General features: G+C 43.1%; 2 protein-coding genes across 2 annotated transcripts in view; both read right to left on the bottom strand.

Annotated features, from left to right (window-relative positions):
- Window positions 1-761: 761 nt before the first annotated feature.
- On the bottom strand, window positions 762-7,513 carry RPS15A (ribosomal protein S15a). Its single transcript, XM_012647650.1, has 5 exons — window positions 7,458-7,513; window positions 6,123-6,260; window positions 5,459-5,538; window positions 2,517-2,602; window positions 762-906 (listed from the first exon to the last, which is right to left on the bottom strand). Exons 2-5 carry the CDS (start codon window positions 6,253-6,255, stop codon window positions 813-815), a joined length of 393 nt encoding a protein of 130 aa, XP_012503104.1. The 5' UTR covers window positions 6,256-6,260; window positions 7,458-7,513; the 3' UTR covers window positions 762-812.
- A 3,789-nt stretch (window positions 7,514-11,302) lies between these two features.
- Window positions 11,303-13,816, bottom strand: part of ARL6IP1 (ADP-ribosylation factor-like 6 interacting protein 1) — a 9,641-nt gene continuing 7,127 nt past the window's right edge. Inside the window, exons 5-6 of the mRNA XM_012647649.1 lie at window positions 13,470-13,554; window positions 11,303-13,046 (exon numbers count right to left, since the gene is read on the bottom strand). Coding sequence (XP_012503103.1) covers window positions 12,928-13,046; window positions 13,470-13,554 — 204 coding nt within the window. The 3' untranslated portion in view covers window positions 11,303-12,927. The remainder of the gene's footprint in view (window positions 13,047-13,469; window positions 13,555-13,816) is intronic.

The raw sequence follows: 13,816 nt of genomic DNA, 5'->3' as shown, positions 1-13,816 counted from the left end.
CTGGATGGGCAGGGCACGGTGGCTCATGCCTGTAATCCCAGCACTCTGGGAGGCCAAGGCTCCGGGAAGACCTCTTGAGCTCAGGAGTTCGAGCCCAGCATGAACAAGAGCAAGACCCCATCTCTACTAAAAATAGAAAAAAATTAGCTGGGCATGGTGGCGCATGCCTACAGTCCCAGCTACTGGGGAGGCTGAGGCAGGACGATCGCTTGAGCCCAGGAGTTAAAAGTTGCTGTGAGGTAGGACAGGCTTATGCCATGGCACTCTAGCCTGGGTGACAGAGCAACACTCTGTCTCAAAAAAAAAAAATTCCTAGCGAGTGTCTACTAAAACGGTCAGTGATAAACCCAGCGGGATCTAAAATCCTACCTCCAGAATGCTCACAGCCAGGCAAAATAAACACACCAAACTAAGTGTCAAATAGCTGGTTTTGGTGGAGAGCAGGGGTGAGTGTTCCCTTATGCATGTATTACTTTCATGAGAACTTTTACCTTTTAAAAAATATACCCTCCCCACCCCCCATGCTCTCCTCTGTAAAGCAATCAAACAGCAAGTTTCCCAAACCTGGAACCCAACTCAGATTCAACCACCCAAGGCCAGACACGCCAATCTCTGGTGAGCTGTGAGGGTGATGGTTAGACATCACAAAGCTGTCTTGTCTTGCTCACTTCAGGGAACAGCACTCACCAATTAACACAATGGCTGTACATCCCCACAGACGCTCTTGCTACATTGCTGTAAAGGCTCAAAACGACCGAGTAGAAGCACCAGAGTCCACTGAGGCATTTTATTTGCAAGTATGTATTACATCCCTAGAAAAAGAATCCCAGAATTTTCCCTCCTGTGTGTTTTCTTCTTGCTTCTTCATGGTCCATGATGCCAGCTGAAGTTGTCAGTACAATGAAACTATGGAGTGGAAAAGAAAATGCTGATGAGTTTAACAGTTAACACACAGAGCTGCTTTCTGCTGCAGAAAAACACCAACACTCATCAGTGATTAAAGGACGCCTCCTGTAAGGTACACAGGAACTGATACTACCTACAGGAGCTGGTGACTACCTGCGCTGGCAGGGCACGTGGCTCTTAGAACCAAAGCCAAATCAGAGACCCCAGCTACACACACCCACACAGCTCTGACCTCTGCTAACACTGGGAAACAAGCTGAATTGAAAACAAAGGCTGTTAAACTTTAACTTCAAAATGTCACCTGCTCTCAGGTAAGGAGACACGGAGGACACACAGTTAATAAATGCTTTAAGGCATTTTTTTTTTTTAATAATAAAGCATTAACGTGCTATCGTACAGAGATACATTCATTTATACAATGTCTGGCTACCTCATGGGTTATCATGAGGGTCAAGATAAATGCATAAAAGCAGTAGTCACCAGTGAAGCATTAAAATCAGTATCGTGGCCGTGTGGTGGCTCGCACCTATAATCCCACCACTTTGGGAGGCCCAGATCACTTGAGGCCAGGAGTTCAAGACAGGCCTAGACAACATAGCAAGACCCTGTCTCTACAAAAAAATAAACAAAAATTAGCCAGTCATGGTGGCGTGTGCCTGTAGTCCCAGCTACTCAGGAGGCTGAGGAGGGAGGACTGCTTGAGCCCAGGAATTTGAGGTTGCAGTGAGCTATGATCGCACCACTGCACCGTGGGTGACAGAATGAGATTGTCTCTTTAAAAAAAAAAAAAAAAAAGATTCTGACAAGTGAACACTGAACCTGTAATACAGTAACTATGAAGTAAGAGCACATTAAACCATGTCACCAAACACATAATTGGGGCACATTAAGTTCTTAAACACAGATAAGCATTTACTGTGTCAGATCCTGAAGTGCTTTAACAAACAAAATTAAATCAAGTGATAATTTAAAAAGGAACTATTACTGTTTTTACAGATGAAGAAATCCAGGCTACTGACTTGCCCAAGGTGTCATAACTTTAAAGCACAAAGACGAAGATTTGAATTCAGGCTCTTAAGGAGGATGAAGATTCTCAAACCGAGTCCCCAGAAGTGATTCTACCTAGGATTCTGGGATCACAGGGAACACACACAGTATGAATCATATGCAGTGAGCCAAGGAACAGACACGAAAGTGGACACAATCCTCCTGTTCTGTCAGTCTAAGCTCTCAAGTGTCCCACAGAACCTGAAGCCTAACACATGAAATGAGGCAGGGAGACACAGTGGGGCACGCCTGCACTCCCAGCTACTCAGCAGGGTTGGGAGGATCGATCAATTGAGCCCAAGAGTTCGAGGCCACAGTGTGTTCCGATAGTGCCTGTGAATAGCCACTGCACTCGAGCCTAGGCTACACAGCAAAACCTCATCTCTAAAAAAATGAAAAGAAAAAGAAAAAAGAAACATGGTAAACAAAAGCTAATTCTTTGGTCAAGACGGTTGAGAATAGACAATTACTACTGCTTTAAAAAGAAAAACCACCTCAAGTCAAACTGCATCCCAGCAATTCTTAGCACTGAACCTTCTTTTAACTGAGGAAAGCCAACTCACCCAAATTGGCGGGATGGGAGCAGATTATTCTGCCATTTTTCTAGATCTTTGAGTTGCACATCAAATCTGGGGCTGATCACTCCACACTGTAAAAGAGTAACAAAAAATTGTTCATGCTTTACCAACAACAGAAAAACTGAGTAGCACAAGATGGAATTCATGATTGAACAGTCACACAAACCAACAAACTCAGCATTTAAATCAGCACCTATTCTGTACACAACCTTTGATATAAATGCCACTCAAAAAATATACCGCCTGCCTAGGAGAAAAAGCAATGACACGAAAAAGTCAATGAAAGAGGTGGAACACAAGGCTGTGAGTGTCGGGTCCGTGATACACAACCCTGTGGGCTTGAAGAGCTGTCCCACACACAACAGATGAGACCAGACTTTAAAAACCCAAGAGACCAAGTCTTAGACACGGAAGATTACAGTCACAACTTTTTTACATAGTAAGGCTGAAATAAAATTACAGTGTCTCAAATTCTCAAGCCCATAAACTAAAAACTGTAAAGTATTAGATATCTAAGGAACATGGAGCACAGGCACTGAACTAAAATCTAACAACTGCTGCTCCCACCAATGAGATGCCATTACAGATTTCTGAGGGACAGTGTCCTACAACCCCAGGCAAATCTTTCCAAACTAATCTGGCAGAATGATGGAAGACAGGAAGAGCAAAGAGTTCTTACAATTATCTCGTCTCTTTGCCACTGGGACACAGCCAACAACTACCCTCTCCAAAATGAGAGCTCTCCAAGAGCACTATAATCACTCAATTACATGCCAATCTTAAAACACAATAAATGTTTAAACCACATCCACTAACTTAATATCCCTGCTCACAAGATCTGCTCTACCAATCACTGATACACTTAAAAACAGCATTGCAGAAAGGCTCCTGGTAGTTATATGCAAGAACTGACCACATAAGAACCACTGAAGATTAGTACCCTCACAGTGAAAACTCTAGAAGGCTAAGACAGCAGATAAACAGTTGTGTGTGCACAACCACCAGACAATCACTTAAAAGATCCCAAGATGCTCAAACAAACAAAGCCTGCTCAGGTTCTCCCTGTTGTACCATTATCCCATCAACTACGATGTCACTTGACTAACAGTCAAGGGCAATCCCACACCAGATAGAAGGAACACAGGGATAGGGATAAGGGAAAACTCATTTTCTCCAGGCAAGCTACAGTGAAAGGCCTTCCTCCCAAGTCTCTATTACATGCAGCACCCAGGCCTTTGATTCCAGCAGCAAAATCCCTCCTTCAGCTAGAATTAAGCCAGTTCAACCTCTGCCAACCCAGAGGAATTGAATTTTAATGAATCTATTGTCTTTAAACACTTATCTTACTTCCCAGCTCCATTTCTACATTTTCACAGTAAGGGCTGGTCCATCCTTTGCATGAAAGAGATGGAGGAGATATTCTTTTATAAAGGGAGGAAATGAACTTCAGAGGAACTAAAATCACACTGTTGGCTTTGCCCAAAATCACAGTTTAAGTGGGAGAGCCTGGATTTCAAAGGTCTTAGGCTGAAATTTTTCAAACGAGTATACCACAGAACAAGGGTGCCACAAATAAGTTCCATTTAGAAAACGCTGTTCAAGTTTATTTGTCAAGCCATTATGTACAGTGACCGTCCAAGGGGAATTTGATAAACGGTACTTCCCAAACTTTGTTTGTTTGTTTTTTTTTAAACATCAACCCAATCTTCTGAAGAATAGTTCTAACACGTGCTAAACTACATACACATACTGGCACCAGTTACTAAATTACCTGAGAGACCAACTCGACCCAAACCTGAGTTTTCCTAACTCCTAATTAGGGGGAAAAAACCAGACACTTCCACTTCAAGAACACGTTTTGAGGGTCAGAGTGACAAAAAATGGTAAATCTAAATCCTACTTTGGGGTTGGGTTCTAATGGCTACAACTAGAACATGACACACTCAAAACTAGCCTTGCAAGTCCTTCAAGTCTTTTCCCGAAGACTTCAGATCCCATCGTTTTTACATGAATTGCCTCTATCCACACATGAAGCAAGTTCATATACAGGGAAGTATCTTTCTAAAACAGAAACTGTTAGACCAGGAAATAACCTTACCAATCCAGTAAATGTCACTAACCACTGACTTTAAACCACTGTTTTCCCGTGTTGAATTAGACTAGAGGATCTCATCAGACTCCCTGCAAATCTGAAAGCCACAAACTTAAACACAGAGAAAAGGAGAAGCTGAAAATCACCGATGTTTCCCAAATTTCTGAAAGTCAGGACAGTCTATGCTATTAGCAGGTTCAGTGACCTCAACTAGCTTACAGACACCTGCCCCCCAACGAAATGCAATTAATTAAACCACAAAGTGAAACAGATCTACTTGGTTACACTGTTGACAAGTCAAATTGAAAAGGAGCATAGACCTCAAAAACCTATGCTATCAAAAACAGAAAAAGTACTAATAATGGTATTTAGAGAGTCCCACTTACTCAAAGATAAAAAGATTCTGTTCAAAAAATCCAATGCATCACCAAGAGAGGAAAGACAAGTTATCTACGCTGTGGCTTAGAAGTCTTGAACAACCCAAGTTCAAGCCCGTGAGGTGGGTAGTATAATACGTCCCTATACAATGAACTGGCTTCATTTGTGTGGATAGAGGTAATTAACATAATACCAAATACCAGTACCAGTGTTTATGTCACCCCACCTCCCTTCAGAAAGCTCATACCCCACAAACACTATAGGTCAATAGACCTAAGTTTGGAGCAAACAATCCTGAGGAAGAAATGAAGTTATATGTGACATAAAAGAAATGAACAATTTTAGCCAATTCCTAAACTTACGGCACCACTATTCAGTACTTACAAAAGCAATTACAACACACATCACCATGTTAAACAATCCTTAAGGCTTTTAAATGTGTAAAATCTCCTCTTACCTTGTTTAACCTGCCTGTGAGGTTCACAACAATTTTCCCAGCTCTGTGATCATCGATGATTTCAAATTCGCCAATGTAACCTACAAAACAAAACTATATTAAATGAAAGACATCAATTTCAGACCTAAATCTCCTCTAGCCTACTAGATTCTTTGCCCTCACATCATCCCAGTGACTGCTTCTCCAAGCAGTCTGGGTAGAGAAAGACATTTATTTGCTCTACGTCAAGATTAATTTTTACAACGGACTTAGTATGTAAAATTTTAGGAGCAACACCCAAAACAATACACCTTGCAATTCTAAAAGGGATTAGCTTCTCCTTGCCCCTTCATTGCTTCCCACTCCCAAAGGCTAGTTTGTGCCAAAGGCATGCAATAATCCTTCCTCCATCCCAAGGAGCCCTATCAGTAACTTGTGTCATTTAGGTCCCCGGCACCTACCAGGCCAACAGTCACAAACACAAGCTTCCTCCTTTATCCAACGATTCCACCCTAAGTGATTCTCTTAGTGGTCTCACTTATACACAATGCCTCAGTCTCCACAGCCCCGCAGGTCAACTGCATTAGTTCCCAGGTATGACTGAGACACTGCCCCCCATAATTAATTTCTACAAGACCCATTCCTAAATAGTCTGATATCAAAACATAAAACACAGTACACTTACCATGCTTCATCATCACAGTTAGAAACCGGACGATGACTTTGGAGCACGGCCTGATAAGAACCTGGCGTTTGCCTCTCTTTTCGGCATTGTTGATGCTCTTAAGAGCATCAGCCAGGACATTCATGCGCACCATTATGGCTGTTTAGGGAAGACAAAATAGAGGTTTTATTGGCATTGGCAACATCAATAGACACCCAGAGCACCCTTTTCTTTCTGCCCCGACTGTAGCGAAGCTTTCCTAAGCCTAAGTAGGCTGGTTCTCCTTAACTCCCAGCACCCAAAAAACCCTCATTTACTATCTTCTATGGTTGTTGAAAACAGTCATGATGTCAGCCTGCACGTTTTGAACCTCACTCACTCACTAACCACACTCTGCTACGAAGCACAGCTGGAGATAAAAATGATGTGGGACAAAAACCCACTTGACACCACAAGAAAACCTTAGAATTGGCGGGAATTCACAGCTACCCAAAGGAAAGCATCAGGTATAGTCGGTCAGTTATTAAAAACAGAAGCTGAACATCACCGGTAAGGTTTCCCAAATTTCTGAAAGTCAGGACAGTCTATGCTATTAACGTTGTCCTTTAAATCATTTTCACCTACCACTAACACACATTATTAAACTAAAGCGTCTGTCTCTGTGCCATTTAAAATTGTGCCCAACAGCAAATGTACCACAGTGGCAAACAGGAACATATTTATTTTACGAGCCACCAGACTGGACTCTCTCCCAGTGGGCACGAACTGCACGACATACTCTAATACATAAAGTTTTGAAAGCTCCTATGTATGGAGACCAAAGTGCCAACAGCAGAGATTCAACCCACTCCAAGTACAGCAAAGTATCTAAAGAACAACTCCGCGGCCCAGAAAATCCAAGTTAGTACCTAGCAAACTGCCAACCCCCGACAAGACGCAGTTTTGCCTGCTGGGTGGCCTCAGCCTTCCAAGCTCCCAGCGAGGCCGCAGCCAGGAGCAGCTGCACGGCCCACCCGGCCACCACCCCTGACGCTTCCCACCGCCCGGAGCCAAGGCGCTGCCTCAGCCACTAAGGGGAGGTCCAGATGCCGCGGCCCGCGCCGGGGCTAGGTGGTCAAAAGCTCCGGCGCTCGCCAGCACTTCGGCCTGCACCCCACCGATCCAGGTCTCCAGAGTGCAGAGCGTGGGACGCCCGGGCATGGCCCGCCTTTATGCCTGTCCAAGCCCCCGCAAAGCCAGGACCCCCGGCCCAGGAGGGACTCAGTGTCCCCTCAGGACACCAAAGGCGAGCCTTAGACCATGGGATGGCCCCGATAACCGACGGATAAAGTTGGAACCCTCAAAAGGGACACTTACCGGCACGGAAAGATGGCGGAAAGAGGGCGGGGAGGGAGAGCGCACAGAGTTATGGGATGTGGGCGGGGTATCGCGAGACTTTCAAAGGAAAGCAAAAAAATGGACCGCCTAGTAGAAGGAGGCGGGGGAAAAGGCGGAGCCTCCTCAGGAGTTGGCAATTGAGAGTCGATGGACTCGAACTCCACAGGTGCGGCCTGATCTCGGGGTAGTGGGGGCGGTTAGAGATTCGACTAGATTTTACCGCTTAATCTGTAAAAACAAAATACCGACAACAGGGCCTAGATGTTTGCTCATTTTTATTGCAATAACAGTTCACCGTATAGAATAAATTTTGATGCGTGTGTATTTATAGTATCTTTGGAAAGACCCACAAGAAGTCGGTCATTGCGTCTGGGGCGGGCGTTAGGAACTGGGATGGAAAACTTTTCTTCGTACCATTTTTGGTTTTTGAGACGTCTGCATTACTTTTTTGAAGCAGTCAAAAATATTTTTTTTAAAGCAGTGGTTCCTGGCCGGGCGCGGTGGCTCACGCCTGTAATCCTAGCACTCTGGGAGGCCAAGGCGGGCGGATCGTTTGAGCTCAGGAGTTCAAGACCAGCCCGAGCAAGAGCAAGACCCCGTCTCTACTAAAAATAGAAAGAAATTAATCGAACAACTAAAAATAAAAAAAATTAGCCGGGCACGGTGGCTCATGCCTGTAGTCCTAGCTACCCGGGAGGCTGAGGCAGGAGGATCGCTTGAGCCCAGGAGTTTGAGGTTGCCGTGAGCTAGGCTGACGCCACGGCACTCTAGCCTGGGCAACACAGTGAGACTCTTGTCTCAAAAAAAAAAAAAAAAAAAAAAAAAAAGCAGTGGTTCCTTTTTGACTCTCCTTAAATCGTAGGAATTATTTATTGGGACTGGAGATGTATTTTGTTCTTTTTTTTTTTTTTCCAAAGTTCTGAGATACACGATTTGGAAGAAAGCCGTGAATATTTGGAAACACACACTCAGGATTCTGAGCCAGTGGCATTTATCTACTCTTCTGCACCCGGACCAGAAGCAATTTAGGTTAGTCTCTTATCCTCTCTGAACCTTCCCCGGAAGTAAGCTGGGTGTAAAAATAATAATAATATCTGCCTCTTACAGGTTATTGCGAGGGTCAGATGAGATAATGGCGGCAAAGGGCACACAACGGTCTGGCACACAGTCGGTCCTCGCTGTATGTCGGCCATGTCAAGAGCATGGAGTTGTGGGTACATCTTGGGGCCCAGGGTCTGATCACCTGGAAAGGGGTGGATTCTGGCTCTGCACTCTGTAGAGCTGAGTGTCCTCAGGCTAGTTACCTAACCTCTGAGATATTTGCAATAGCCTCTATTCAGCCACACCCACCCACACATACAGCCTCCTCCCCTCCCTTCCAGCCCTGTTTGCTTTTCCTCCATAGCACTTACCTCCTGAAATACCTTGGAAGTGTATTTCTTGTCTGCCTCCTAGCCCTGGACCACGTTCCAAGTAAGCAAGGGTTTTGCTCGGTTTTGTTCACTGCTGTACCCACAGCTTCTCAAGAAGTATCTGGCACTTAGTAGGCCTTCAATACGTATTTGATGAATAAAAGAATGGGCAAATGAGTTTCCCCATCTGTAAAATGGGGATGATACTACCAACCACTTTAAGTTGCTGTGAGTATAGATTCCATAGAAAAGAAACGAACACAAAACCTGGCAGAGTGCTCAATCAATAGCAGTTATTTGTATATTCTCAGCCCACCCTCCTCCCACCCCGTCAGTTCTCAAATCATAGATGAACCTTGAAGAAAGCAAAGCTTCCACTTGGGACAGCTCAGGAATATAGCATTTGCTTTTTTAATGAAAATTCTCCTGAAGAACTGACTGACTCCCTGTACACTTGCGACATGTTCTGCTTACTAAAAATGTGACATTTACCTTAACCGAGGGCCTTAGCAACAGTGGGGAGTTAATTGAACAACACCATTTTCCTTCAAGAGGCTTATCATAAATAGAAAAATAGCACTCCCACTATCTCTTGATCCACTGCATTCATTCATTCAACAAACATCTAATGAGTGCATCTCATCTCATGAGTAACATCTATGTGGCATGTGTTGCACTGGGTGCTGAGGGGACAATATCAATTCCTGCCCTTAAGAGGTTCAGTTCCCAGTAGAGGAGACAGACCACTAAACTACACAATCCAGGGCAATGTGCCACATAGGACGGCAATACAAAATGCTGTGGGAACGTAGAGGTGGCCTGGGAAGCTGCGAAAGCGTTAACAGAGAAAGTGCCATCAAGGGTACTAACGACTACCAATTCATGACTACCAGGGTGCCTCCTGTAGATTAACTCATTGAATCCTCAGAAAAAATATGAGAGCTGTACTATTAATATCAACCCCATTTCACACTTAAGAAAATTAAGTGCTATCTTAAATTGACTCAATGTTAAAATTTTGCTTTCAAGTCAATGGTAAAAAAAGGGCACTTAACTTGTCTAAGATACTAGTTAAATTACTTGGTGGGAACTTAGATCTAGGTGTACCTGATACCAATTAGAAAGGGTGTGCAGGGCAGTAAATTTTGTAGGCTTTTAACAGTCCCACCCTTAACATCGGCCAAGAGCTATTAATAGGAGGGCATGGAATCGTATAGAGGTGAATATAGACTTCAGGAAGGCTGGGTTGGGATAGGGAGGTAGAGAGGAGCGGGAATGGAGCAGAGGGCCTGGTATAAATTGCCTCTAGTTTGTGACTTATGCTGTAGGCAAACTGGAAGCTGCTGAGGTGTTCAAACAGGATCCATCATGATCTGAGTTAAAATAAATGGCCACATATGGAAGATACTGCTGGTATTACATTACCTGTTAGAAACTCCCAAATCCTTTCACTCTTCTGGGCACAACTCATTCCAAATGATCTCCTCCCCTGTGAACTCTTGGAGGGTAGGGCCTCCGCTTGAGGCAGTGTCAAGATAAGGTGTTGGAAAAGGAGTTCTGCTGTGGTCAGAGCTGGCACAGGGGTAGACCTGAAGGAGTCCAGCTTTGAAGGAGCCAAGCTGGCCTAGGAAGGAAGCCAGCCAGGTGAGACTGACCTGAGAAGTAACTGCAGCTGCACAGTGGAAGACCAGCATTTCGAACACGTGGCAACTGAGATTGGGTTGAGATTTCCCTGTCTGGACGTCACCAAACTCCCAGGAGGCTCCAAAGAAGGATCCATGCTCTTTGGAGTAGAGGGGCTCAGGACTTAATTTGCTACTGAATCTGTTCCCAAGACCCACTAACAAGCACAGACAATGAGACTCAAAGATAAAAAATCCAATTTGAGAGCCAGGCATGGCAGTGCACCTGTAATCCCAGCTACTTGTGAAGATCACCTGAGCCTGGGAGTTCTAGGACAGCCTGGGCTACATAGCAAGACCCCGTCTCTAAAAAAAATTTTTTTTAATTCATTTTTGAGTTCTAATTTTGAAGTGTTTAAAGTGCAGACAAAAGTCACCCAACAATTATTTGCCATGCACCCATCATGTACCAAACACTGGGCAAGACCCTGGGGTAGAGGTGCCCACACAGGCACCCTGTTCAGCCTGCTCTGTTCCCTACCCATTCGTCCAGCTTAGCCCTCTCACACACCATCATGGGGCCCCCTCTCATTCAGTGTATTTCCTCTTCCATGCAGCAGGGTGCCTGGATATTTGCTGAATGAATGAATTTAAGCCTTTCATTTCATTTTGTTCTTAAGAGAGTACCTTATAATAGGCATGTAATGTCACATGGTAGTTCATTAATCAGATCCATAAATCCAATCATGTAAACATTACATTGGCTAAGTTATAAAGAAAGTGGGACACAAAAATTCCAGCTTTTTTTATTTTCCCCATTTACACAAAACAAAGTAGAAGAAATAATACAGGATTAAAACTGCAAAAGTAGTAGAATTCAGTAGAACATGTATACACAAAAAGATCTGGGTAGGAAGATGGGCTTATTTACAATGAGGAAAAAAATTGTAAAATTAAGGTAGTTTTCACCTGAAACATTAAAAAAAATCAAACATAGGCTACAATGGGTACCACCGTTTACAGCAATATTAAAGGGGGAGAAAGTAACACTTAATAGGGACAGATATACCACAAGGTACAGGTTTTACAGCATCAGTGCAATAAATTCACAAAACTATATTACAGCTAGTTAATCAGTTTAAGAACTGTTCCCAAATATGTCACATTTTTGGCCCTCAGAGGTTCATTCCTACAGATTTCAGCTACTCTAAATTGCTAGCTACTGAGAAGGAAAGAATGATTATAATAGGCTTTCCAAGGAATTACAAAATCTAAGTAGACCAGAGGCCAACTGTCACCACCTCAAGTCTGCTCTCACCAACAGCCCTTGCATTTTTTTAGAGAAATATCTAGAAAAAAGTCAGACACCAGTGTAATCACTATCTCCTATGCCAAACCTATGGGGACTGAAACAGCCAGGTAATTACCATAAAATGAGAATTCTGAGAATTACATTTAAAGGCTTATTCTGGTCTCAAAAATTAGTCAGATAAGACTACTTTCTACTGAAATGAATCTTGACTAAACAAAGAGAACTTTTGGCCTTTACTGGCTGGTCTTGGAGTAAAAGTCATAGATGAGTCTTAACCTACTGTATATTACAGCTAAAGTCAGCTGAAAATGTAAAATTAAAAGTATGCTAAAAATCCTAAATGTAATCTTTTAGAAGTCTGCTATTAAAAAGCCTTTACATATTTACTAACTTGAAGTCTTAGTGCAGGGGGACAAGAGCTGTAAGCCTGTCAGATTTTTCTCATTTGGGAGAAAGGCCCAATGTTTCCTACAAATTGCTCAGTTTTGCACAAGAGAAAAACCTACACACACTAGGGCGTGGAATTAGTTTCATTTTATTCCATGGGTATTCTTCCCCACAGCAAGGAAACAGAATGAGGAATGATTCTTAATTGGTCTTTTCATCAGAAGTCGTAAATTTGGTCTCTATATTCCTGAAATCAGACAGTTTTTTAAGCAGACTGTGAAAGCAGACAGTAGAACCAGCTTCCTGTAGCCACAGACCACCACCTTGTATCTAGCTAAAGCAAAGATCAACTCCAACAATTATCCAAAGTCACATTAACTATACTAAAGGGTAAAGTCCACCACTATATTATTTTAAAGGAAGTAGTCTAAAAGTAAGAATTCAATTAACGCTGGGTGAGAAAAATCAAAGTAAGTCATACTCACGAATGAGTTGTCCATATAAGGCCAACTGATGAGAACATATCCAACTACACTTGACGTGAAGACACTATGCACAAAGCCATACTTGGTGAGTCTGAATTTCTATTAACTATGGGCAGAGTGAGGGAGAGCAAAGAGCTACTTCTATAACATTTTAGTATCCACACAGTATAGTAGAAACTGTTCCCACAGACAATGTACACTCCATTAATCACATTGAATAAAGCAGATGAATTATTCATTTTTCTTTTCTTTTTGTTTGAGAAGCTTGTTGATTTCCCTTTTGCCCATTCCAATGTACTTCGAAATGATTCCATGTTGGTTAAGTCCAGGAAGCAACAGTAAGAAAGTCACTTAAAATAAACAAACAAAATTAAGGAAGCAGCAATTAACTTCTTAAAGCTTATTACATTTTAAAGAAGGTAGATTCTCAGACTATTAGACACTCTCATGGGAGGAAGAAACATGAAATCCACTACTTCTATTGGTATTTGTCCCCAGAAACTTCTACTGTCACACCCTCTTCAACCTCAGATAATAATCACTGCTCTTTACCTCTTGCACATTACTTTCTACGTTGGTTGTTATGTTCTTTGTCTTCACTTCCTGTAAGACCACAAACTCCCTGACAACAAGGACCTGGATTTTAGTCATCTTTCTATATTCCCACAGTTCCTTCATCAGTGCCCTAAACACTCACAGATTTGCTTATTGACTAAGTTACAGTTGAACTTCACTGGCCAGGACGTGCCTGTGGTTTTTCCTCAAAGACTTACCTATCAGGTAGGTGAGAAGCAGGTTGTGGACTTGTTGTCCCACCCAAGCAACCGCAGCAAGAGAAATGATCATGGTCATGAAGTACTAACAATGAAAACAATAAGAACTGATCAACTCCTAGAAACAGACTAAGCAGCATGACTTCAAGAGTTTGTTTCACCATTTTACAATGTACATATATCAAAACATCATGTTGAGGCCGGGCGCGGTGGCTCACGCCTGTAATCCTAGCACTCTGGGAGGCCGAGGCGGGTGGATCGCTTGAGGTCAGGAGTTCGAGACCAGCCTGAACAAGAGCGAGAACCCATCTCTACTAAAAAATAGAAAGAAATGATCTGGACAACTA

Source organism: Propithecus coquereli, unplaced genomic scaffold (genome assembly GCF_000956105.1).
Source record: "Propithecus coquereli isolate 6110/MARCELLA unplaced genomic scaffold, Pcoq_1.0 Scaffold27, whole genome shotgun sequence".
Taxonomy (NCBI): domain Eukaryota; kingdom Metazoa; phylum Chordata; class Mammalia; order Primates; family Indriidae; genus Propithecus; species Propithecus coquereli.
The sequence above is the reverse complement of the archived record's forward strand: the minus strand, read 5'-3'. Positions and strand labels throughout refer to the sequence as shown.

What these genes read in the sequence shown, in the direction of transcription:
- RPS15A (XM_012647650.1), bottom strand. Translation starts at nt 6,255, where the DNA reads ATGGTGCGCATGAATGTCCTGGCTGATGCTCTTAAGAGCATCAACAAT. An exon ending in TCACAGGCAGGTTAAACAAG is followed by an intron (nt 2,603 to 5,458) that starts GTAAGAGGAGAT and finishes ACTCTTTTACAG; the next exon opens with TGTGGAGTGATCAGCCCCAG. An exon ending in CTCCCATCCCGCCAATTTGG is followed by an intron (nt 907 to 2,516) that starts GTGAGTTGGCTT and finishes TCCACTCCATAG; the next exon opens with TTTCATTGTACTGACAACTT.